Raw genomic sequence first — 24,293 nt, forward strand, 5'->3', positions numbered from 1 at the left:
GTCATCCAAAACCATTCAGTCGCATCACTCAGACCGTGGCTTCAAAAAGCTCAAATGCACACTGCATTATACCACTGCAAGAGAAATGAAAAGCAAACCTGCTGCAATAGGGGCTTCAAGATGGGTGAGCACTGCCAGCCTACATAGGCAGCAACGCCAACAATGCTGTCAAAGAATGAAGCCCTCAAATGCCGATCCTCCTGCAAATAGGAAACAAACAGCGTCAGGAGTATGCAAGGCAGGCACATTTCAAGCATGCATATCCGCATTAATATTAATTTGTGTAAAAAATATGCTTTCATGAAGAAATTTACCTTGTCATTCAAAAATGTGATCATGTGCGACAGCAGGACATCATTCGCTGCAAGAGGAAAACAGGAACACCTTACTGTTTGCTATTAAGCTAGGACTGAGCACAACTCATCGCCATGAATATTTAGCATTTAATGCTTGCAGTCACTGAGCCTCACAGTTAAAGTGACACAATTTGAGAGAAACCAAAATAAAACATCTAAGCGAAAAAAAAAAAAGTTTTTTTTTTCAAAATTAGGATATACATATGCGTACATATACATATGTACGCACCTTTCTGGCGACCGAAAAATAAGCACAATCGAGTGATCCCCTTTTCCAGCAGCATTTGTTTGACTATGTTGTTCGAGTCACTCAGTAGTGTCGACACCATCTGTTGAACCATTTGCTGGAGAGCTTGAAGCTCGGAATCATAGGAACCCTGAAATGTTAAAGAAATGCCATTATCAGATGAAAGCTACCTTTTATACCAACAGCCATCCCAAAAATAAATTATGACTGATTTGCCATAATCATTTTTTGCTCCTACAGAAAAAAATGAGATCCTGCCCACCTGGTGATGATGTTGAGCTTGTGCAGTCACCTCTACATTAGTGCCATCAGGGGAAGTCACCTCGTGCTGTGTGCTCATGTCCAAAAATCTGCATGTTTTCATGCACAGGCAGGAGAAACTCCATATCAGTACATAATACACAGAACGGTAGGCAAAAGACTGCAAAATTCATGTAATATACCCTAACAAGATTTAAGCAGCCAGCGCTGCCAACAGCCTGCTGTTATTTTATAATTATAAACACTTGTCCAGATAGTTCTGAAATGTAATTTATGCATATTCCCTAGCCTTTTCTTTTTTGTTTCTTTGCACGCAATTTTAAAGAAACAGCAAGCTATGGTTCGCTCATTACAATAAAGCATCCATTCCTGAAACCATGATTGTGACTTCATCTGTCAAGCTGCCTTGAACATATTGTCGATCACAAACCTCAGAGCGGTCTCGGCCAAGAGTGCAATGTTCTCTGCAAGAGCCATCCGCACAATGACGGCACCGTCCATTGTGACATGCATCTGTAACGAGAGACCACAAGCAATTAGATAATTAGATATGAGCACACAGGCGGAAGGAGGGTGCGGGAAGAACACACATACCAGGTTGGGCAGGATGTACTCTGGGAACACATTTGCATCACTGAAAGGAAGAAAAAATCAAGCGTCCATTACTGCATTCGCAAGCCTGTAGACAACTAAACAACCCTACCTCCTTGGCAGAGTGTCAATTGGTGTTAGGCATGTCGTGAGCGTCTCCACGGCTGCAGCGCGTACTCTCGGGTATTTGTCATTGATGAGGTAAAGCTGGGAAATATGGAAAGAGTTGCAAGAAAGTATTGAATGAAATGCAAAAGCTTAATACTGGACACATTCAATTTTCAGTTTCGGGCTATCTGCTGACTCAAGTTCCGCATTCAGTTTTTCGCAGGCAGCCACTAAGGTGCCCGCAAGGAGTTCAGTTTTTCACTTCTAGCAGCCCGCTGACTATCTGTGTCCGGCAGAAAATTTTTAGACGGTATACAGCAGAGGACAGCTCCTGAGAAAGCGAAGTACCACGCTAGTGGTCGTTCATAATTAGACTCCGTACACATTCTGAAAGCTTTTCACATTTCTGAAAACAATATTGTGCATTAAACCTTGATATGTGCTCCGCACCTGGTCCCTACTAGCAAACGTAAGAATTTTCATTTTTAAATTTTCGCTTAATTTTTGTTGAAATTCACTACGCACAGATACGTTCAGAGCCACGGGCACAGGTTGCTTGCTTGCGCTCTCCAGAAACTTTTGTTCATTTGTTTCGCAATGTTGTCAGTGTGCAAGCCTGAAATCATCGCAAGCGGACTGCTCATGTGTTGGAGCAGCTAATGTTTGTTGTAAATGTTTTTCCAAATGCTTTCGTCTGCTTGCCTGTGTGGCCGGTGCCTGCTACCGCTGAGAGTTGGGCTATTAGAACTTTGTGCGAACATCTCCGCAAGCAGCATGTCGCGCTCATTTCGCTAAAGGCACTGATTAATTCACATTTTATTGCTTATCCCTAGTTTTACATCTCATATCTCCAGTGCTGTGCCACTGCAGAAGAACAGCGCTCGGTTCTGCTTGTGGTGACTGATGGTTTGCATTGCTTGCTGGCAGGCTATGGCAAAGAGGTACAACAACAAAGGGGGAGCCTGGCTGCACCTGGCTCTGTGGCAAGTATGCCAGCAGCCCTTGGCAATCAGGTCATGTGACCGCGATGTGTCCTGTTGGTGTGGAAGACAAGACCTGTCAGGACCTGTCAGAAAGTGTCTGGAACTCGACAATCAAATAAGCCTACTCTAAAAAGCTTTCATTCTGCTCTAACAACACACTGCTGTCTACATACTAGAGTAGTCATGGACTATGCTGGTAACATCGCCATGCAGGTCACTAACAGGAGAAAAATTCTGCAGAAAAGCTCATGTAGGATGTACCAAACTTTTTAGTACAACAACAGGTACTTCACTTAATCCGAGTGTTTTGCAAGGACAACAACAACAACAACAACAACAATAATAATAATAATAATAATAATAATAATAATAATAATAATAATAATAATAATAATAATTATAATAATTGGTTCACGGAAAAGAAAAAGCGCAGTATCTGTCACACTTGCTCTGTGGGCACCTGAACCGCGCCCTAAGGGAAGGGAGGAAGGTGGGAGTGAAAGTGGAAAGGGAGAAGGGGGTGCAGTAGTGGAGGTCTCCGGAGTAATTTCGACCACCTGGGGATCTTTAACGTGCAATAACATCGCACAGCAACTGATATCAAATTTAAGAACAGTTAAGCTTCTTCACGATGTAGCCATATCCCTTGGTCTTCTTAGACAAAGGCAGCATTCAGTTGACCAGCGAGTTTCATTTGAAAGTTTTTCATCTTGGAAAAAGTCACTATTCCTGACTTGCATGTAACCCAATCCTTCGTATCCTTTTTCAGTATAAAAAAGAAGTAACTGTACATTTGGCCAGTTTAATGCTTGAGACAAGCAAAATTACACTTGTCTGGCAGCATAAATTTAGAGAACAGCTTGGCACAAACTCTTTTCAAACAGGTTATCGCACTTTACGGGCAAATGAATATATCCAAACTACAGACGGCACAATTCCGTTGTTTCTAAGCTGCCTTACAGCATCATACACCCTACCATGTACGGAAGGAGCCGGTCCAGGATGATGTCACTACTCAAGCGAGGACAGAGCTCACGGATGAGCTCAAGAGCCTGGAGTTTGGCCGAGCAGTGCTTGAGGCTGCGCAGGCAGGAAGTGAGCACAGCCACCACAATGAAGAGACCCTCACACCCTGAAGACACTGACGATGACGTAGCCGATGGACCGTGGTCACCCTTGCACCCTATTGAGGTATCGTCATGCTGAGACCCTTTCGGTAGCACCAATGAGTAGAGGATGGCGTGGATGTCTTGTCGAAGCCTGCACAGTGAATGTGGGCAAGAAAAGTTTCAAAGTGAATACAAGTAATTTAGAAGTTATGCACAACTTCTCACACACTGGAGTCTGTGCCACGTTATGCTAATTATACACTGCATTGAAGATGGCATGGAGACCCCTTCCTTGGCACACCTAGCAATATTTATGTAACAGTTTCCTACTTATATAGCGCTTCTATGTTTCAAATAAGGAGACAGCGAAGTGAATTTCCGGCAGCAACCTACCTGGCTACTTTTTCATCTGGTGAGAGAGTAAGCGTGGCAAACTCCTTGATGTAGTCTCTGAGGAATGTATAAAAATACTGTGGGAATACTCGGTCCCTTTGCTGCTCCAGGTACTGCTCTGCAGAAAGCCGCTGGCTTGGGTCTTTCTGTAGCATGTGCTGGATCATGTTCTGTTAAGCACAAAGGCACGCATCGTCATAATGTAGCCTTAGGCACAAACAAAACTCACTAGCAAAGCTGACAAAACAAACTCGCAGAACAAAAAAAGAAAAATGAATTTGAATGAGAGGTATTGCTTGAAACCTGAAAAAAAAAAAAAAAAAGGAGAAAGAAAGAAAGAGGAAAAACTGATTCCTGAAATATTGAATACTTTCTTTTTGTGTGAAATATTATGATGGTTAGAAATCTCTGCACATTACCATTTGTTTCGGTTAAATAAGCTGGAACAAAAGCCAGTATACGTGCACTAAGCAATCAAACCATAGTAGCATGAACTAAAACAAGGTTTTCCGACAAGAGAAAATTACAAGGACATTATCACTTTGAGATGGCAATGAATTTATCATTAGATCTTCTAGTTTCTACTCTCCTCTTTTACTTATTTCCTCTTAATATTTTATGGTATACTTTGCCATTTATTTCTTTGCATGTTAAAGATCCAGGTAGAACGAGAAGAAGATGGCTTACACGGTTTGAAGGCGCACTGAACAAGGGTAGAGGGGGGAAGCCTCAGTTCGCAGGTCGAGCCTTAAAAAGGTTCTTTGCTCAACTCATCTGCTGTGTTTTCTGCCGAGTCATTCTCAGTCATTTTCATTTTTGCCAAGTCATTTTGGCTCATTATTAGCCATTATCAGCTTTACAAAGTAAATTCCTGGGGTGGCACAGTGGCAGCCACCAGCCAACCTCTTCCTCTCACAAGTGGAGAGAGAGATTCCCCTTTTCCCTTTCGCCACCTGCCAATTATGGCAAAGTGAGAGTCGCAGCGTGATATGACATAAAACCAACATCGGCTTTTTCTCCCAATGGGGCTTCCACTACTAATGCATTGAAATGGAGGACTTGCCCTTAGATCAGCATCTTCAATTTTCTCCAGTATCTTTGCTGGACTGTACTCCCCACTTCGATAGGAAAGCAGTTGAGAGAAGTAGAATGGTGGGTGTCCCTCAGTGAACAGCTCAGTGAGAACACACCTGTGGCACAAAAAAAAAAAGTTTAGCACAGCACCTATTCAACGTTGGCCAGCACAAGTTTTTTGCAGCATCGCAAAAGCATGACAGAACTGGCTTACACGTGCAGACGTCCTTAATACACATGGTGAAATTGAGGATGGCCGTGCACATGACGTGAAACTACACTCAATCCACTTGCTAAGTACATCAGTTTCCTTGAATTCTGGTTATGAAAAAAAGCTTTACAAAACCTAGCGGATTTTTAACCTTTAAGCTCCTAAGTGACAGAAAAGCAGCTATTACAAAAATGGCCTGCACCAGCAAGTGAACGCATGGATTCCTGAAAACACCATTTCAGGTTGCTTAACTGTTTTGCCAAAATGTGTCTCATCCTTTGTTTGCTAACATTTCTTGCGCGTACCTATACACCTTGTATATTAACCACTTAAGCTCAGATTGTGATATTTGCCCTGATGGGAGCCCCACAACACAGGTGTTTGTGACAAAAACATAAAAATGATAACACTGTGTATCTGCATGCAGAAAAAGCCACATAAATGTCTCCAGTTCAGATTATAAAACAGGAAAGTGAAGTCATGAAGACTAATATCTAAATGCCAAGAGACAAAGAAAAGATTAGATAGTTTGAAGAAGGCAGACTCTCTGGTAAGTAAAATGCATCAACATCACAGCCGTAAGTTATAATCTGCATGAAGCCTTCATCTCGTTTCATTCTACCACGACCTTCAACTTTTTTAACAGGAGGATTACTTATTTGAAACAAAGGCTATTAAGGTGCATTACAAAAGAGCCTACCAGTAGGCATAGAGATATATTGAGTATGCTAACATAAAAAGTCCTTCTGAACTATGCACCCAACCACATAGGTATTGCCTGATAGAACAGGTTTGGTTTAGTTTATAGGGTTTTCCCAATGTGACACAGGCTATGAGAGGCACCGTAGTGGAGGACTCTGGAAATTTCGACCATCTGGGGTTCTTTGACATGCAATGACATTGCGCAGTACACAAGTGCTTTGCTCCTCGTCTTCATCGAAAAGCAGCTGCCACGGCTAGAACTGAATCCCCGTCCTTGGTCAAGCACCCTAGCTAGTGAGCCAGTGGTAGGGCCTCTTGATAGAATAATAATGTGTTAATATCACTACTGTGACAATGCCTTTGTGCGTACACATGCTCAAAAAACTAAGAAGAATTAACAACATTACTGCATTTTAACCACTAAATAGACTGCACCACAAAACGAATTCAAAGTGGACATACCCAAGCGAGAAGATGTCCATGGCTGGTGTAAGTTCCCCAGTACCAATGCCTTCTTCGGGTAGATAATGGCTGGAGTCAGGGTTAAGGGTTTTTACGAAGCGCTCTGGTGCAATATTGCATGTCCTTCTCCGAGATGTGTCAAAAAAGTATGAGAAATCTGCTGGATTATCCTGCACACACAGACACAAGAATACATATGTATTTTGTAACTCCATAAGTCCAAACACATATTCAGCGACAATGTTTTGGTGAGTAATTATTATGCTGCATGCAGAGACGTAAGCTTTGCTGCAAGTGATTACATCATTTTTGCTCAATGGTCTGATCAATGATAGTCACCTGTTATTGTTAGACATGATACCTCCACCCACCTTTACAGTTTGACGATGAAAACAGAGGAGGAAGAAAAACAAGTTTATACTGGGTGACGAAGAGTACATTAGTAGACCACCAAATCAAGGCAATGCGATTTCTTTACAGCTCCTGCAACTGGCTAACATTTCAAAGCTCAACATGTGTGTTTTAGCCCTCACTATTATAAGAGACCTTTTGTCTGCAGAAGACACAACCTGGCTGATTACTAAGACAGTTATCCTTTTATCTGTAATACAATAAAATACAAATAAACCTGTTTTTAGATAACAATACAGAAAGCTACCTATGTGACCTGTTGGAGTTGAAGTGCAGTAATTAATTTTTTTTTTTCCAACATCAAAGTGGCAAGTTACGGAAAAGTCTTAGTCTACACAATTCAACTTAACTTTTGCACAATTATACACTACAGAGGACATTAGGGTAAAATTGTATTTGTTTAAAAGTTTCCCTGCATAATATACAAAAAGCCTAACTAGTATAATTTATTTGACACAAGCTGGAGAGATTTATACAGAAAACTGCCTTTTAGTTACAAAATGTATGTTTCGAAAAATGGCGGGGAAAAAAACGCACTTACTTCTGGCAAATATGTAGGCTTGAAGCTGGCAAAGTCAGTTAGCAGGATCCAATACCAACCGGTAACCATGATATTTTCCAACTTTATGTCACCATGACATACCTGAGCGTGAAGAATAACAGCGCCCATTCTTCAGACAGCAATCCTTGCTTAACATTTTAGAAAGGCGAAGCAGAGCAAGGAAGTGTGCTGAAATCCGTATGCTTACCCCACGGCTGTGGGCAGAGGCCAGGGCATGGAGAAGTTGAAAAGCAATCCATCTCTTCTCCACGGAATTCAGGAATGGTCGAGTGCTGATGCGATCATACAAGTTGTCTTTCACAAATTGACGAATTATTATTCCAGCTTTGTCTGTTTCCTGGATAGAAAAATGTTCAGGACGTGACCCTCGCATAACAAGAGACTTCATTGACGGAAACAAGTAGCAGACCACAATAAGAACTGTATCTGAACCGGCCTTGTACACTTTACAGAAGACCAATTACAATTCATCTGAAACGTAACTGCTAGACTGGTAAACTACAGCGCTTTAAAAGTAACTGAACAATTACTATTAAATTTTTATTGCCATTAACACAAACTCACTTTGACTAAGGTGAAGCAGTGCTGCTTGCTCAATAGTTTGTTACATGTTGCTAATTTTTAAGAGAAGTTGTTTTTCGAAATCATCGATGCTAATTTCCTAACGTTTCCTCTTGAAGACATCAATTGCAACGCAGGACACTCACCAATATGTGCACTGGAAGGAAGAGCAGCATTAATATCATATGAACACATTGAATACCAGCTCGTATGTGTGAGATGCTTCCATGCTAGAGTGTCAAAAGTCCTATATGAAGCACCGTGCTTCGTTGATAGCGCTCCGAGACGGCGCTGTGGATAAGGCCAAGGAATAGCTGAAAAAGCTGCCTGTAGGTGGCTTCTGCGAAACATCAGATGTAGCCTGTGATGTGGAACTGTTGCATAGATAGTTCAAATCGTTGGCCAATAGCTTGTGGCATTCCTGACTTCACCCTCTACTAGCCACCTACTCAGTCTTAAATCGAGCAACTGCATCAGATGCCAACAGAAAATCGCATTTCTTGATGAGGTCGCCAGATCTTTAGCCATAGGTGCAAAGAAAAAAAAAACACCATTTTCTTTTTTTTTCACTCTTCAAGCAAAAATACTGCATACGCAACATCAAGTGTGCAATGGGAGGCAAGCTGCAGCGTTATCGGACAGGATGCGCAATATTTCTAAGAAGTCGAAATGGCCTAAGAGCGCTGGTGACCTGGTTATGACACAAACATGATCGCCCGCAACGTTTCCTTGGAACTAGTTCACTGCTGCCCTGTTATGAAGGAAATAGTTCTGCTACAGCAGTGTTTATGAGCAAAGTGGGGCTTCTCAAAGCTGTACCATTGGCAAACTTGTTTGGAGGGGAAAAGTAATTGATGACCAGCAATCGACTAAAGTAAAAGTGATCGAATCATCCTGGACATTACAATCTGAAAAAGGAATTGATTAAAAAGAAAATTTCAAAAAACTGTAAATGATTACAAGTAATGAATTACTTGTAACCTGTTATATACAACTCTAATCAGGCTTTCAAGTCGATGAGCTTGTCATTTTCCTTTCTAGTGCATAATGGCAATGCCAAGATTTTCTCAATCATCACACTAAATGCGGGCGCATATACCAAATAGAAATGGCGGAGTGGCAATGTTGATGTGACGAGCCACTGTTTTCTTAAACGACTGATGTGATTGCAGAAGTAAACTTCATTTCTTCAGCACATGCACAAGCATGGGTAATGGCACTAGTTTATAAACACCATTATTTTTTGTCTATATATAATGGTGTTTAACTCCATTGTTTACACGAAAAGGGCGACACTTACGACAACTTTCTGGAATGGAAGTGTGTTTGGAACGTCCGACAGAACTCGACGGATCCCTAGAAAAAAAAAAAAAAAAAAAGCAAGAAGCGCGGGAACGGGTATTATTCACAGGCAGCAATGCATGCGCACAAGCGTAGCGCGAACAACGAGATACAGTAGGTCGTGATCTTAACTGCCAAACAGACTCACTTTCAAGTGTCTCTTTGTGAGGCGCAAGTGGAAGAGAAGGATCGTGGATTGCGAAGACCTTTACAATAGCAAGGCCTTCTCTGTGCAGCAAAAAGAAAAGGAATGGATAGTTGAGAAGACAAGTTGCATGTTCAGCTAATGCGCTCGTATCAATCAGCACTTACTTATTCTTCACACGGGCGACTTTGAAGAACCTTGTGCTGCCCAAACTGTGAAATAGGAGTACAAAGAGAATGAGGACAACGCACCTAACGCGCCTTCCAGCTTGTGCTTATAAAACGTAAGAACGTGTACAAAAACAGCGGTAAGGTAAGGAGCAATCTCCTGCGTGACACGTAAAAGCGTTCTTCAGCACTCGGGTAAACACCTGCAGCGAACAAGCATGACAGCTCGAGCACGGCTAGGGCCTTACTTTTTTTCAAATGTGAAGTCCGGTAGCTCTGTCAAGTAGTGTTCTACAGGGTAGATCTGCGACGGGGCGATTCCCGCCAGCTGATTGCCCATCGCGCAGCTGCAAAATAATAATTGGCCACTTAAAGGTGTGTTGTTTGGTTGCTCAGTACGCTATGGCAAATGCAATGGGTACCACACGTGAACGCACAGAGGTTGCGCGGCCGAGCCCACTTGGCTTAAGCGCAGTTGCGAGCGCACGCCAGTTCACGCCTCCATCCTACACCGCCAAGCGTGTCATAGATACAGGATTGCGCCAGTTACGATCATGTTTTGATCACCTCTACGGACACAACGCGACGCACCGCAACAGTCAACACACACAGCTGACGAATGGCTCGGAGAGACAACAGGTTGCAACAGGTGAACCGTCGTTTCGCTTGTCGGAATTCGGCTATTACCTTCATTTGAAAGTACACATTAATAAAACTAAAAATGTAATATATTGTTGACATTACGTGCTTCTACTTTTTGTATATTTATAGCAGTATTACTAAATTATCTAATTACTAAACTACTGGAACTTATTCTTCACTTTAATCATGGCGGATTACAACGCTGTTGGTGACAAGTTTACGTCGCCGGGTTTCAGTCCTACAAACTGTATGTTAGACGTTGGGAACTCAACTTTACATTTGTTGTTGTGCAGTAAATCATCTACTGTACAAAATAACACAACATGGTCTGGAGTATACCTTTTAAAGTTGGAGAGTTACTTTGGGGGGGCGTGTTCTGCTTGTTGGAGCTCGAAGTCTGAAAAATCAACTTCCGCGTGTTCTTGTTTACTGCGGTAAACACTCTGATAGTGCATCAGTATTCGCGTGTTCTCACCATAGCATAAGCACTCCTAATGTCATTTAATGCAGGCTTCCTGTTTGCATTCTTGTTCAAGAAAGTGCGTGGCGATTACGTTTTACGGTGTGTACCCTTATTTTATATGTCGCCCTTTCCAGATGTCAAGAATTTGGTTGAAAACTCGGTGAGAATTGACGCCATTCTGAATGAAAGACAGCAGATTGCCAATCTTGCCGACGAAACCAACAACTTGTTGAAGAAAAATGTCTACAAGAATTACATGCAGTTCATTGAAACTGCGAAAGAAATCTCCTGTATCCTTTCATTTTTTTTTTTTTTTTTTCTCAGGCAGGTTTTATGGCAAAGCTCTTGTAGGCTACAGGTGTATAATGCAACATTTCAATGGCCTCAGATGTGCCTAATTTTTATTAATGCCTGCTAGTGAAAGTGTTATTTTTACTCGCATAATATCTGTTGCACCTGTACTCAAGTGTGCCAACCAAGAGTGAGACTACTAAGGGCATGGCTCTCGTTATATTTTTTGTCTTAAATCACGCTCTTGAGCTTTTGCACAATATATGATATTCCTTAACCACTCAATTCGCTTGTGTTATCCAGACCTGGAGAGTGAAATGTACCAGCTTAGTCACATGCTTACAGAGCAACAGAACGTCATGCAGTCGCTACAAGAAATCTCCATCACAGACAGCAAAGGTGGTGCCTTTATCAAAAGCATGTAGTTCATGCTTATTCTTAGTGCTTTGGTGTATGTTTCATTCATTCAAAAATTTGCTGAGAGTCTTCAAACGAAGAAATGATTGAACTGTATTTGGCATAGGGCGTTAGGTGGCTGCTTTTAATGGTTCAGTTTTTTTATGTGCCAAGATTTCGGTGTGCATTAAACAATACCAGTTGGATGAAATTAACCGGAGCCTTCCACTGTGGCGTGCCTCATAGCCACTCCACCTGCTTTACCTAACAGTTAATATTGTGTTGGCTTACAGGGTCCACTACCAACGTATCTGCCACTGAGAAGAAAGAGGAGGACCCGAAACGGAGCCTTTCAACACTTTTGGAAAAAGTCGAAGGTTGCACCGTAAGTCGTAGCATTTATTGCGGAGCAACGTTTGGGAGTCAGAAGTCCTGGCCTGTTCAAAAATTCTATTGTGAATTTTGTTCTCTTCTTTTTTCTCTTCTCAGCGCCTCCTTGATGTGAAGGACAGGCACATTGTCCGCAGTGGCGAAATGATAGAAATCAGAGAGGACAACACAGAATGCAAGATCTATCTGGTTTTGCTCTCGGACGGGCTGCTACTTGCAGATTGGCTGCCTCATAGGTAATGACTGAATTAGCTACTCTGGTACTAGCATCTTGTGTCTTCATCGCAATCAGCATGCTTGTTGGGGCAGAGGCATGGATATGAGGACTTTACGACCATTTTCGTAACGCGAGCAGGCATTGTGTCCCTTGGAATGTGCCCATTGTTAGTTCTGAAATACACGGCAGTCTGCAATTGCACATTTTTGGTGAGCTAACCAGAGAATCTCATTAAGCTGCTCTATTGGACCTAACCAGAATATCTCGTTAAGCCGCCTTCTGATACCACTACCGTGAGTAGGTCCATCACATTAGTTGGGATGCTCCTTGGCCAACCTGCCTTTTTTCCAATAAAATCTATTCATAATTCTCCCATTGATATTAAAAATTTCACCTGCATTTCTTTGAAGTGATATTGCTGTCATGACTCTGTGGGCTTTTTAGATAGATTCTATTAACTCTCTAATGGCACCACTTTGCCGCATATTGGCAACAAGTCACTTTTGGTTCGTGTAACTTTGCATTGTTTTCTCTAGCCAAATTGAGCACTCAGTTTGGCCTGAGGATGTTGTTTTGTTACACAGTAAGCTTCACTGTGTTTTGGGTGTATAATCAAGGAACAGATAATTAAAACACATTACCTCCGACATGCGGTTATCAGTGTGGAAGAAAGGGGCCACAGCAGGTAAACTAAATTTTTCCCGTAATGCTTGTGGTGGCGAGCATTGTTTAAAAAGTTCACCAGTCAGTGCTGTTGATGCAGCAGAGTATGTACTAGTAGTAGTGTCCCCTCCCCCCCTTCCTCGGATAAAGCAGTCACAGTCTGAATCCGTGTTTAGACTGTGTGGTGTGTGATTCAATCCCTCAATCACCATGTGACATGCCATACTTCTCTATTTTCTCTGCTCGACTCTGATTGGTGTATGTGATTTCACTCTTGCCACCTGTTGCCCCCTGCCCTCTCTCTCTGCCTTCTCCCACTTACTCACTTCCTTTCATCTCAAAGGGAAGAGAGTTTCTTCATACAGACTGTGCACTTTTTAAAATACTGGGTGCTCTAATGCTAACACATTAAAAATTTTGGTAATGTTATGCATTAACTAAGGTTGGTAGTAATTAATTTTTCTACTTCCTTGTATTCAGGAGAGGTCCTGTCCAGTATCGTTTCCAAATGCTGTACGAGTTGGACAATCTGGCAGTAGTTAATGTGAAGGAGGACCAAAGTAAGCTCCTTTTGTGACTACTTCTGCATCTCTTGCAGTTTATGGCATTGTTCATAGAGTTTAATTGTAGCAGTGGATTTCTACTATGCACTCAGAGCCTTCATATTGGCCTGTGTTGCATTTTAATCTTTTTGAAAGTTCAGTTACTTGAACAGTAATCAATTAAGTGAACAGTAATGTTACAAGGTAGGAATTAGATTTTTCTGAAATGTGTTGAAACATTTTTGCAGTGACTGTGCTAAAATTCAGCAAGGCATTTTTATGAAACTTGATTATTAAGTTTGTAATGTCAAAATGTTTTCTTTACATCTATGTTAAAGCTAACCTTCTACTGCATTCATCTCTCTTGGCGTTTCACTTGTGTTACTTGTGCAGGGAATGCCATGTAATGCTAGCCAATGGTACAACAAAAACTATCACACATTAAAATGGAACTTCTGCACTATCTTTAGCAGGTTTTAAACAAGCAGAAATTTGTCCTGCGTTGCCATACTGTCACAATGAACTAGATAGAATCAGTTATTAAGTCTTTGAACTGCAGTTGAAAGTACTTAAAAAGTGCTACTGACGAAGTCGTAGAGCACCAAAAGATGCTGCAAATGGTGCACTTTCTGCAAGTATAGAGTTATTCCAGATGTTTATGTCCCAAAGAATGTGCATGAAATACAAGAAGTGCAGGAGCATTCTGCATGTTTACGTGTATTAATAAAGGCTGCAGTGTCACTGTTGGGAGTATGCCACGTCAGTGGGCTGCCAGGATGTGTTTTAAAGTTTGGGATGTTCGAAACACATACTCCTGCGATGGAAGTTACTTATTTCCAGAGCTTTCTTCCAAGTACAAAGGAAAGTCTAGCAGCTGAAAACTTGATTAAATTTGATTTAAACACAGTGAAAAACATCCCTTTCAGGCTGAGGCATTCACCAACAATATTTCTTCAGCTTTTTACTTGTAGCATGTCTGAGCTCCGTAACGTTTGGCTTGTACTATGTGGGACATCCTGTGCGTATGACAGTGAATTGAAACTCGCGGTGGTTTTGCACAGTAAATAAATAGATCAATTATTCAAGCACCTAATCAAACATCATCTCAGCTTTGGCCTAACATAAGCATGACTCGTAAGTGTGATTACGCACTCGTTTACTTTCAGGATCTAAGAACTGCTTCAAAATATTGACATTTCCCCATGCACGACAGTTCCAGTGTGAAACGGCCGCTGAAAAGGTAAAAGCACCATAGTTTTTAAATCATGTTTCTGTGAGCACTTCAGGCATGCAGCATATTTTATGAAGTGCACAGCGTAAAGTTCTACTTGAAGCTCACCTTGTTTATGTTAGCCAGTTCTGTGGCTGAATTGTGGTGCCCTCAGGACTATCATTTATGCATGCTTTGAACATTTTACAGAGGCTCTGGATGGAAGCAATTGAGCAGACAAAACAAGCCAAGATGGCAGTCGTGACCCTTAAAAGGGAATCAGCCTTACTTGACCCCAAGGGCAGCTTACTCAGCCTTGACAACAACCGTGAGTGTGTTTGTGCATGAGATTTACAGCTGTACGCTGTGAGCTTAGCTGTGAACAACATTCGTGAAGCTGCTCCAGGCAAGGTTTCACATGGCTTCATTGCTTTCCTTGCTGTGCAGCAAATGGCTTATGTAACGTTGAAAATTCTTGATGCCATGGGTAAAGCAGCAGAACATGTTAGTATTCAGTAGTACTGGTGCTAATAAGGGTGAATGCATGGACACTGTAGGCACGGGACCCCCTTTATGCCTTGCATTCCTGGGCACCAGAAGGTTGTGTGGTGAAAGGTCTGTGCCCATTACACCTTAGGTATACCTGGAAGTCACCATATCGGCACACAGAAAGACCACTACTCTTAGCAGATCACTGACAAAGGGGAAAGTTTGATAGCACAGGTGCGAGCATGCTCCAAAGTTGGATGACTATACTGATCATAACTACACACCTTGTCCCTGAAGAGAGGGTTTTGCTATTCTCGCATGAACATGCTTGCAGTGACTGCCATGCACACCTTTTGCCTCCAGTGTGGCTTGCGACAACAGCAGTGAAGCACTTCACACTTCACTTTGGTGCCTGACTTCAGTCAGGTGTCTCAAACATGCAAAACATGCTAGAAGTGAGAAACCCTCTCGCTGTGGTTTTGATTTGTAACGCTGATTGTTGCCAAACTAAACTAAGCAGTGTACAGCAGCGCACTCTTGCACACTGCACTCCATGTTCAGGCCACTGAAAAGGACCTGCTTCACTTCAGTACCCACATATTGGGCACAAGTTTGTTCGTTTGTTTTGGTCAGCCACATACCAAGCTTGTGCATCCCTTGCAGCCTTCGATGAGGAAGAGGCTGAGGACCTGTACGAGTGTGAGAGTGGTGCAGTGCTTCCTGAATGGCTCTCTGAGCTGCCCGAGGACCTTGATGTGTGTGTGGCAGAGAGAGACTTTGAAGCAGCCGTCAACCTGGTTTTGAAAACTGAAGAACACTTTGCCCTCTACCCCAATGCAAAGCCACTGGAGGAGATGAAGTGAGTCAGCAGTGCATGCAGTTTTCTTTATTTTTTTTATTTTTTTTTTTAATGTTAACTTTGTATAAGGAACGAGTTGGATTCCCTGTGCTTTTACTAAGTGACTTTGCCATTAATTTATACAACCATCTTTCACAGCATGCAGCCATACCATTTGGAACTTGTGGATACTTTTGGTTCCTGTCTATACTTGAGTAAGGATGAAAGTTGGCTTTTTTTTTTTCTTTTTTTTTTCCTAAGCAACACACTGTGGTGAAAGATGGTATTGTTTCTTCTCCCCCCCCCCCCCCCCCTAGCAATATTCTGTAACAAGTTAACAAGACACTGTCTTTTCTGTGCTTAGTAAGCCATGTTTTTCAGAGCCAGGAAATTAATCCATGGAACACTACAATTGCCTAGAGCATTGAAATGTTTCTTGTTGCTGTTTGAACAAAATACTGAACTTTCCCTGTCTTACTGCTAGTTTGCTGTTCATTATGTGTGTTAGTGAATAAGTCTTCTATATACCAAACTGGACTGCAGTCTCCGTAATGTTTTTTGTGTATTCTAAAGCTACAGGTGAAAAATAGTGTGAAATGTGTATGAGATGCCGGTAATGTGCCTTCAAAACATTTGCTGGGGTTTAGCTTTAGTTAAACCCGGTAGGTTGCGAAAGCCGATGTAGCTTCACTTTCTGTTATTTCTTTTTCTTCTTCTTTGCGGCTGTTCGAGGCCATTCATGACTGCGGCCACAGACTATGCGACGGGCCGAAACCTGGCGTATTTCGCAATAAAACAGCAGAATTCTTCTTCTTTTCCTTCTGCTTCTGCGACGTAGCATGGCTACCGGCCAGGTTTATGCGACGAGCTGTAACCTGGTGTAGTATTGCTTACGTAATAAAAAAGAAAAGGGAGAAAAGCGGGTGAACTTCAAGTTTGCTTGCCTTTTTTATGATGTGTTTAACACACATACAATCAAATTCTCCTGTTGATCTAAATTTGGTTTTCTAAATGATACATGACAGGTGAAGAATTGGTATAATATCTTTTGAAAACATTCTTTCCATTTGTTTCACAGACCACGCATCGATTACCGCGTGAAGCACTTGGTTGATGTGTTGACCAATGAACTGCACGTCTCGCCGGGCCGCTCACTCCAGGGCGGGCCGAGGGCAGCTCGCCGTGCTGTTAGCCTGCTCATAAAGCTAGGGAAGTCTTCACAGGTGAGACTCAGTAACATGGTCGGCATCTTTTATAATGTGTACTCTGGTCTCAAGTAGTCAGCTCTAGCATGTGTCAGAGGCTTGTAAATGACAACCTGTGTCTGATACATAGTAAAATAATGGCAGCGCAATATTGTTGCCATATTAATATAAAATAACGATGTTTTTCACCTTACCAAATTTAATTTTTTTCATATTTAGCCATACAGTCAGATCTTTTCTCACTTTAATGGTTCCTTATTCATTGAGGTAATTCACGCTGTGTGTGAGGCCTGTTAAATTGAGATTTGACCAAAACAAAACAAAAGAAATCTCATTTTGTGTTTATAAATTACAAGCCCATATTCTTAACCTTAATCTTTCAGGTGAGGAACAGATTATTTCATAAATTTATGCTGCATCAGGTTGTGTTTTGGAAGAAGGGCACATCTAAGCTGAAATTATGTGATCCCCTTTAATGACTGCTTAGCACCTCCATTCCTGCAAAACGGGGCAAAACAATAGGCTCTGCCATTGTCTTTGCGAGCAGCCTGGCTAGTGGTATGAGCTCTGAACTTCGTTTTGCTCGTTCCCGAAGCTTAGTTGCAACTCTGCGGTCTTATCACACGCGCTTGTGCTGTTTTCTTCGAAGGCTTGTGATCTGTTCCTGAAGCACCGCAGTGCCATCCTGAAGTACTCCATGCGTCAGCAGAAGATGGAAGGTGCCACAGCACCATACATTAAGAAGCTGTGTGAACTCTTCTTCACCAATATGGTCGAGACAGGCCGCGAGTTCAGCCAGGCATTCAGCAGCAACAACAGCTGTGCCTCTTGTGAGCATTACAGATTGCATTTGGAGCTTTTCTATAACGCTTATGGAGAGGAGTGCTGCAGTGTAAAAGTATATCATTGAGGAGGAAATATTGCTGACAATGGTGGCATTCAAAAGGAACCAAAAGTTTTTCTCTGGAAGGAACCAATGATGCTCTTGATGATGGTGATTTTCACAACTGTACATAAATATAACAAGTAATGCCATTAATAAGTATGAATTTTGATTGATATAGCATGCATAGCAAACGAGCACAAACACTGCACAGCCGCAATGGATACATACTACAATGCATGAGCAACATTTTTGAAGCGTCCCTAATGCACACCATGCATCAGTTTAGCAATTTAGCTTTCAAGAATAACTATGGCACTTTATTAAAGATGTATAGTGTGAGTAATTCAGTGTACTTTAGCCTCGAAAGAATTTAATCTAGTTAGTTTCATACTCGGCACAACTGATAAGAGATGAGTATTAGTGATAGTTTCTACTCAGCAGCTGGCCTTAATAAAAACTCCTTAGTATGCACTTGGTTTAAGCAGATTATCTCCAAAATGGACAACACTTAATTGAAGGGATTTTTGTGCTTGCTTTTGCTTTACACATAGGTGAACAAATGTGTTTAAAAGCACTATTTATGTGTATTCTTCATGCAAAAAATGGCCAATGAATGCATTGATATTGTGTACATGTTATAATTTTAATAAAATGAGGCATGTGCAAATAATGTTCTTATATATAAATTCATTGGTCATCTATTAGTTGCTTGTGTAGTCAACCAGAAGGAAGGTAGATGTGTATATGAATACATGAAGTATTTTGCTTTCTACACTTACAAATGCTACCTGCCCATAAGGTGTTGCTTGCTTAGATGTGATAAAACATATTAGAACTATTAATCTTATTTACTTCCACAAAGTAGAAGCAAAGGAAATTCCTAAGATATATTTTTGGAGCATCAATTTTATGGAAATTTGATGTTTCTAGAACTTGCAAAATAAGATCAGGTTGTTCTTTCTTGCTTATTGCAATTAGTAGTTTGAAGAAATGTGCTGCAATACATTTTTTTTCTAGCTTGCTTATCAGTCACAATTTTTTTCTTTCTCTCTTTCTCATTATTCGAGAAGCTTTTGTCGTATGGGCCAAAGACCAGCTTCAGAACTTTGTCAAACTCTTCTCGAACCATGTGTTCACAACACAAGTTTCTCTCTCGGTGGCAACAGAGTGCATCCTGGCTGTTCGGACACACTGTGAACGGGTGAGTGACAGCTGCATTCCAGCAGTCATCATTTTTAAACGCATGAGGCTGCTATCAGATACTCTGTTTAAGCACACGGTGTTGTCCTTTGTTCTGAGCAGATTTTCACTATCAGCTGCGTGTTGTCAAAGCAGCAGGTATGCTTTTTTTTTTTCACAAGTGGTGAAAAGAGTAAATTGCTTACTGCTCTGCTGATTCTCAAAATAATGATGTATGTTGTTGAAGAATTTATTTGCTGTCAAATGAATTCATAATATCGGCTGATTTAGTGCAAGTTTTGGGCTATCAATCTCTTTAGGTAGCGCATAGATTACATTACTGTCAGCGTCATTAAATCGAATTGAGGATGCCTTATTATACCTGCCTGCAGTTCAGAAATGACATCAACCAACCTGATTTGTTTTCATGTGTTGTCCTTTGGTCAGTTGTGGGAGATAGGCCTGGACCTGTCCTTTTTTTTGGAGAAGCTCCTCAAGAACGATGTCGAGCGCATCATATCAGATTCTAGAGACAAGGCGCTGGAGGCTATCAAACTGAGAGCTGCCGAGGACCGCTGGCGCCCACAGAATCTTTACAACAAGTAAGCTAGTACCTCTTTTTTTTTGTGTGTGTGTGTGTAGTGTGTGGCAGAATACAAGAGCTTATGCATTTTTCATTTATTAATGCTCGGTATTCATCCTATTCCATCCAAGCTGAAGTGCCTCATACGCTTGTGTAAATGTAAAATAATTCTAGATGCTGCATTATTTTTGTGTGTCTGTTGTAAATAGCATGTTACAAGCTTTCAAGTCCTAAAGCGGCACATGCATAATGAGGGACGTTGTAGTGGAGGGCTCTGGAGTAATGTAGACACCCTGGGGTTCTTTAACGGGCACTGACATCACACAGTACATGGGGGGGGGGGGGGGGGGGGGCTTTTGCTGCTATGATAGCTGCCACAGTCATAGCAGTAGAGCATGTGCATGGACAGGGTTCAAGAAAAATCGTATTTGCTTCTTATGTGGTCAGTAAAGCACTGTTATATGTGCAAGGATTAATGGTGCCATGTGTTAAATGTTGCATCTCTCAGGGACACGCTTGCGAATTCTTACCTGGCCAAAGTGCTGCCACTTCTTGTTAGATTTCACATTAGGTTGCAGCAGCTGCGTGTTGTGTACAAAGCAAGTGCAAATGTGCGCAGTCTGTTCCCATTTCAGGCTATTAAAGGGGTCCTGCAACACCTGCAACCAACTATCATGTACCACTTCGTGTGGAATTCCTGAACAAACAAATCAGTTGCTTAGCCAGGAGGGCCACTTATACCCGTCTCTTGGGCAGCTCAAATTAAGTGTTGTTTAGTCTTGACAGTTTCTCGAGAAAGCTTCTTCAATAGCATAAAAAAGAAAAAAAACTTTTTCATGTGTGTAATTTTGAAAGCACTGCAGCAGATTTTTCTGCCACAGTGCTGCTTTGGTACTGAGTGCATTACACTAGCATGTGTCGTCGGAAGCTGTTTAGATGTAGGTCATGCTATATTGAAGGTGATGTCGATGTTTTTTGATGTCTTTGCAGAGCAGGCCTACAGAAGCTGATTGATGACTTGAGCAACCTTGGGATTTCAAATGTCTCATCGTACGTCTATGGTAGGCATTCGCTTTCAGCGGTACTCCTTTTGGGTTTTTGCAGGGGTTAGTCTTTGCAAAGTTTATGTTTAGTTCGACATAATTTCACGTTTTATATATTTCCAAATGAAGATTGGGAAACAGAATAACTCCATGCGGGCTGTGCATTGAGCAGGAAATGAGCAACAGATGCGTTGTAGGAAAACTTTATTGGCATCCAAATTCAAGCAAGTGCTGTTAGTACTTTGCTCTGTAAGCAATACAAATGTCATCTTTACTTAATGCCTTAACTTAGTGTTAGCTTTATTGTGCAACTTGGTGCAGCTACAGGTTGCTATAAAGGTAATTGACATTTGTAAATTAATATTAGTTATTAGTCAACACTGCCATTTGATGCCTTCAGCTTCAGAAGTATTCTGATGAAACAGTCGCATATTTAGTTTTTAAAAAAAGCTCATCGTGTTGTTTGCACATTTCTTTGTGCACTGCCTTGAGAAGTTCAATAAATATTGAACTGATGTCTCGTGATGTCTGGAACAAATGCTGCATGGAACAACTTATTTTGGAGAGTTATGCTGAAGAAAGGTGCTTGCTTTTGTAGACTGTGCACACCTGCAAGTCATCTGCGTGCAGTAAATGTTCAAGTGCTTCACTGGAAGAGCCAGTGGGGATATGCATTCATTATTTATAGCGTCATTAGATACTCAACACTGTGCAGGTGCCCAGTGAGTGTAATGTGAAATTCAGGTATGCAGTGTAGCAGAGATTTAAATTTGTCATACTAAAGGCAAACCAAAGTAGTAAGAAAGACTTTTTCCTAGCAAACATGAAGATCTCCGTAGTTGAAAAAAGCAGAACTCAAGAAAAAAAAAAAAAAAAATACAGCAGATGCCCCTCACAGGAGGCCCTCCACGATGCTGTGTGGTTAGTCCAATTAAGCCACGGGGAACCCCCTTTTCATCTGCCACACCCTGCATTGTCACAGTACCAGATCTAACGGGGTTATTTACGACAACATGAAAATCGGTTGACATTGGCTGTGCGGGGGGGTGGGATGTTTTAAGGTTTAAAGTCTCCTTTTTATTAATTTGCGTTCGACTATAGTTATTAGATTGAACTGCCTTTTTCATGCCGCTACTCTGTGTATGCATGCCTTTGTTCCGGTCATGCCGTTGATACCTCAAAAAAGCCTTGTTGAAACGTTTTCTAAAAAATGCTAGTGGGGACATATTATACGGGAAAACGTATGATCCGAATAGTCTGATTTTTTTTATTTTAACTGCTGATTGAGGTACAAAGGCATTTAGAATTGAGACTTTCACTGCATAAAAGTGTAGCTCCTTTTTAGCTCTCGCAGAATTCAGTCCAGTGGCTTACAGCCGCTGCGTTTTTGCTCGTGCTACGTCCCCCATACCTGGCTGTATACAAGCAAATAGTAGTTATCAAATGGTTCACTTCTAGGCCCTTGAGGTGCCGCAAAAAATACACCGTGTTTCTCTCCTTATGAAGCGATGTTTCCGCGAAAACAGGCGCCTCGTTGGCTTTCATTAATGCTTCGCCCCTTTGCACCTAGGCACTGCAGGAAAGCAACTGTAGAGGATGATAAGTCTTTCATGTCGTGAGCACTCGTTAGCACATGTCCGGTTAGTCACAAAACATATTATACGACCACAATTTCAAACGCAGTAGCTGGGACATCGTGTTATCCGGGAACATATTAACCGGGAGAAAAATAATGTAACTCTATGGAAGATTCTTTACTGCCCGCGATTTTGAGAGTATGAAATAGGAAATCATATGAACCGGAAACATACCGACGAGGTTACACCTGCTTTGCCCGCAGGCAGTTTGCTGCATAGGAGACCGGTCTGCAGCCCCTCATCAGAGGGTGCCACAGCTAGTGAAATGTCGACTCCAAAAGTGTTTACCAAGCAATCTGTGCATCATGTGATGATACTTCACCTTGACACCGTGCACAGAGTGGCATGCTATCGTATCTCCATTTTGTACTAGATATCGTGGGCCACGGCGAGCTCTAGTGTTTGCCATCTCTCCAGATGAGTGCTGGGTGTCCCTGTCATCCAACTCTGTGTCCTTCTGCAAGACCTTCCTGAATCTCCTAGACGATCTGCTCAAGCTGCACACACCCGTTACAAGAGTTCTCATCCTGGAATCCCTGGCTGCCACCTTCCGTGCACATTTGCGCCACGTGGATGCCTCCCTCGCTAACAAGAGTTTCAAGTCAGACGTAAGAAAGTGTTTGGCTTCTATCTTGTTCTGATGTGCCACCTACATAGAGCTGCCTAATTGCACCAGGTGTTGCACCGATTATCTTTGCTTTCTTACAACCAGCAGTAGCAAAGCAGTGTGCTTTTCATTTTTCTTTACAGCTTATCTTTTCATGCCTAGCACTTACCTCACTACTGGCAAATCATTAATGAAAACCTTGATTCCAAGAATGTGAAAAGTGATTTTTTCCTAAACTATTATAATACCAGCCTAGCAAGCAATAACTGTGAACGTTATTCCCAAGTCTTTCACATTTCAAAGTGGACTGCATTTGTGCACATGTGATATGCTGAACTTAAAAGGTAAGTGCATGATGAACATACGTATGCCTACTGGTGGACGTGAACATAATCTGATGCCCATCAACTTTTGTCACTCATGTGTATCAAAACTATCTTGATGGACCGTGTGCACAAAGGGCCATTTGCAAGATGGTCTATGTATCACTTTGAATACAGGTACCACTGATCCAAAAGAATGCAAGTTTCCTGCTGGAGACATTACTAGAAGTTGCTGAGAAGAGATGCGACGCCAAGCTACCTCACCTCTCTGGGTTCTGGAATGAGCTACGACAGGAATTTGCCTCGTGCATGTCGCCAAAGAGTGCCAGCAACAAGGGCATCACAAAGTATCCCGCAGTTGCATTTATTTGACACTGCAGGCTGGCCTCTACTCTCCAGACCAAGAGTGGCTTATTGTTATTTGCTTTCGAAAATAAAAACTTATCAAGTTCCTTAAAGGTTGCTATGTCTGTCAAGTTGGGCCAACCTCAGTACATGTTGGCTTACAAGTAGTTCTTTTGTCATTATCGAACATTCCAAGCCAGTGCAAAGGAAAGGCCTCCCTGATTCAACTTGTGCCTCATGCCAACTGCCTCTCCAACAAATAATTTGCCACTCTTAAATTGTAGTGTATTTTCTCTAATGCCAGTTTTCTGCTGCAAACAGTATCTTGCTCAAGTCTACTTCCTTGGTTTTAGTTATTGTCAACGCATTTGTTGTACATTCTATACTGCTTTCAGTCTCCAACCGTAGCTGTCATCCAACTTTCCTTCAGATGCTGCATCTAAACTCAATGAAAACATTTTCCTTGGCCATTCCAGCCTCATATTTTGAAAGTAAATTACCAGAAGACAATTAGCAACCATGGTTGAATCACTCAGATGCCAGGCGTCAAAGTATGCAGCAGTCATTGTCATACATTCACTCTGGAGACCAGGAAACTATTGAGTTTCTTAAGATATGCGCTAAAACTGCAGGTAGTGCAGTACAGGCTACAAAAACATC

The 24,293-nt window shown here is 41.8% G+C and overlaps 2 protein-coding genes across 2 annotated transcripts in view; one reads left to right on the forward strand and one right to left on the reverse strand.

Annotated features, from left to right (window-relative positions):
- Positions 1-10,309, reverse strand: part of Vps15 (vacuolar protein sorting 15) — a 29,480-nt gene extending 19,171 nt beyond the window's left edge. Inside the window, exons 1-18 of the mRNA XM_084599233.1 lie at positions 10,122-10,309; positions 9,933-10,031; positions 9,685-9,729; positions 9,521-9,600; positions 9,332-9,387; positions 7,658-7,807; positions 7,450-7,551; positions 6,498-6,667; positions 5,112-5,238; positions 4,049-4,218; positions 3,524-3,806; positions 1,568-1,662; positions 1,459-1,498; positions 1,295-1,377; positions 866-953; positions 586-733; positions 315-361; positions 99-200 (exon numbers count right to left, since the gene is read on the reverse strand). Coding sequence (XP_084455359.1) covers positions 99-200; positions 315-361; positions 586-733; positions 866-953; positions 1,295-1,377; positions 1,459-1,498; positions 1,568-1,662; positions 3,524-3,806; positions 4,049-4,218; positions 5,112-5,238; positions 6,498-6,667; positions 7,450-7,551; positions 7,658-7,807; positions 9,332-9,387; positions 9,521-9,600; positions 9,685-9,729; positions 9,933-10,024 — 1,878 coding nt within the window. The 5' untranslated portion in view covers positions 10,025-10,031; positions 10,122-10,309. The remainder of the gene's footprint in view (positions 1-98; positions 201-314; positions 362-585; positions 734-865; positions 954-1,294; positions 1,378-1,458; positions 1,499-1,567; positions 1,663-3,523; positions 3,807-4,048; positions 4,219-5,111; positions 5,239-6,497; positions 6,668-7,449; positions 7,552-7,657; positions 7,808-9,331; positions 9,388-9,520; positions 9,601-9,684; positions 9,730-9,932; positions 10,032-10,121) is intronic.
- A 191-nt stretch (positions 10,310-10,500) lies between these two features.
- Positions 10,501-23,746, forward strand: Exo84 (exocyst complex component Exo84). Its single transcript, XM_084599243.1, has 16 exons — positions 10,501-10,573; positions 10,924-11,079; positions 11,384-11,479; positions 11,770-11,861; positions 11,966-12,102; positions 13,227-13,306; positions 14,455-14,528; positions 14,709-14,826; positions 15,651-15,846; positions 16,904-17,048; positions 17,680-17,860; positions 18,987-19,117; positions 19,543-19,697; positions 20,669-20,739; positions 22,776-22,966; positions 23,466-23,746. Exons 1-16 carry the CDS (start codon positions 10,513-10,515, stop codon positions 23,658-23,660), a joined length of 2,079 nt encoding a protein of 692 aa, XP_084455369.1. The 5' UTR covers positions 10,501-10,512; the 3' UTR covers positions 23,661-23,746.
- The last annotated feature ends 547 nt before the right edge of the window (positions 23,747-24,293 follow it).

This window comes from Amblyomma maculatum, chromosome 3 (assembly GCF_055883805.1).
Source record: "Amblyomma maculatum isolate TAMU_Amacu chromosome 3, ASM5588380v1, whole genome shotgun sequence".
Taxonomy (NCBI): Eukaryota; Metazoa; Arthropoda; class Arachnida; order Ixodida; family Ixodidae; genus Amblyomma; species Amblyomma maculatum.

Coding starts and splice junctions, on each gene's coding strand:
- Exo84 (XM_084599243.1), top strand. CDS start 10,513: ATGGCGGATTACAACGCTGTTGGTGACAAGTTTACGTCGCCGGGTTTC. Junction 11,080..11,383: donor AACTGCGAAAGAAATCTCCT/GTATCCTTTCAT, acceptor TGTGTTATCCAG/ACCTGGAGAGTGAAATGTAC. Junction 11,862..11,965: donor AAAAAGTCGAAGGTTGCACC/GTAAGTCGTAGC, acceptor TTCTCTTCTCAG/CGCCTCCTTGATGTGAAGGA.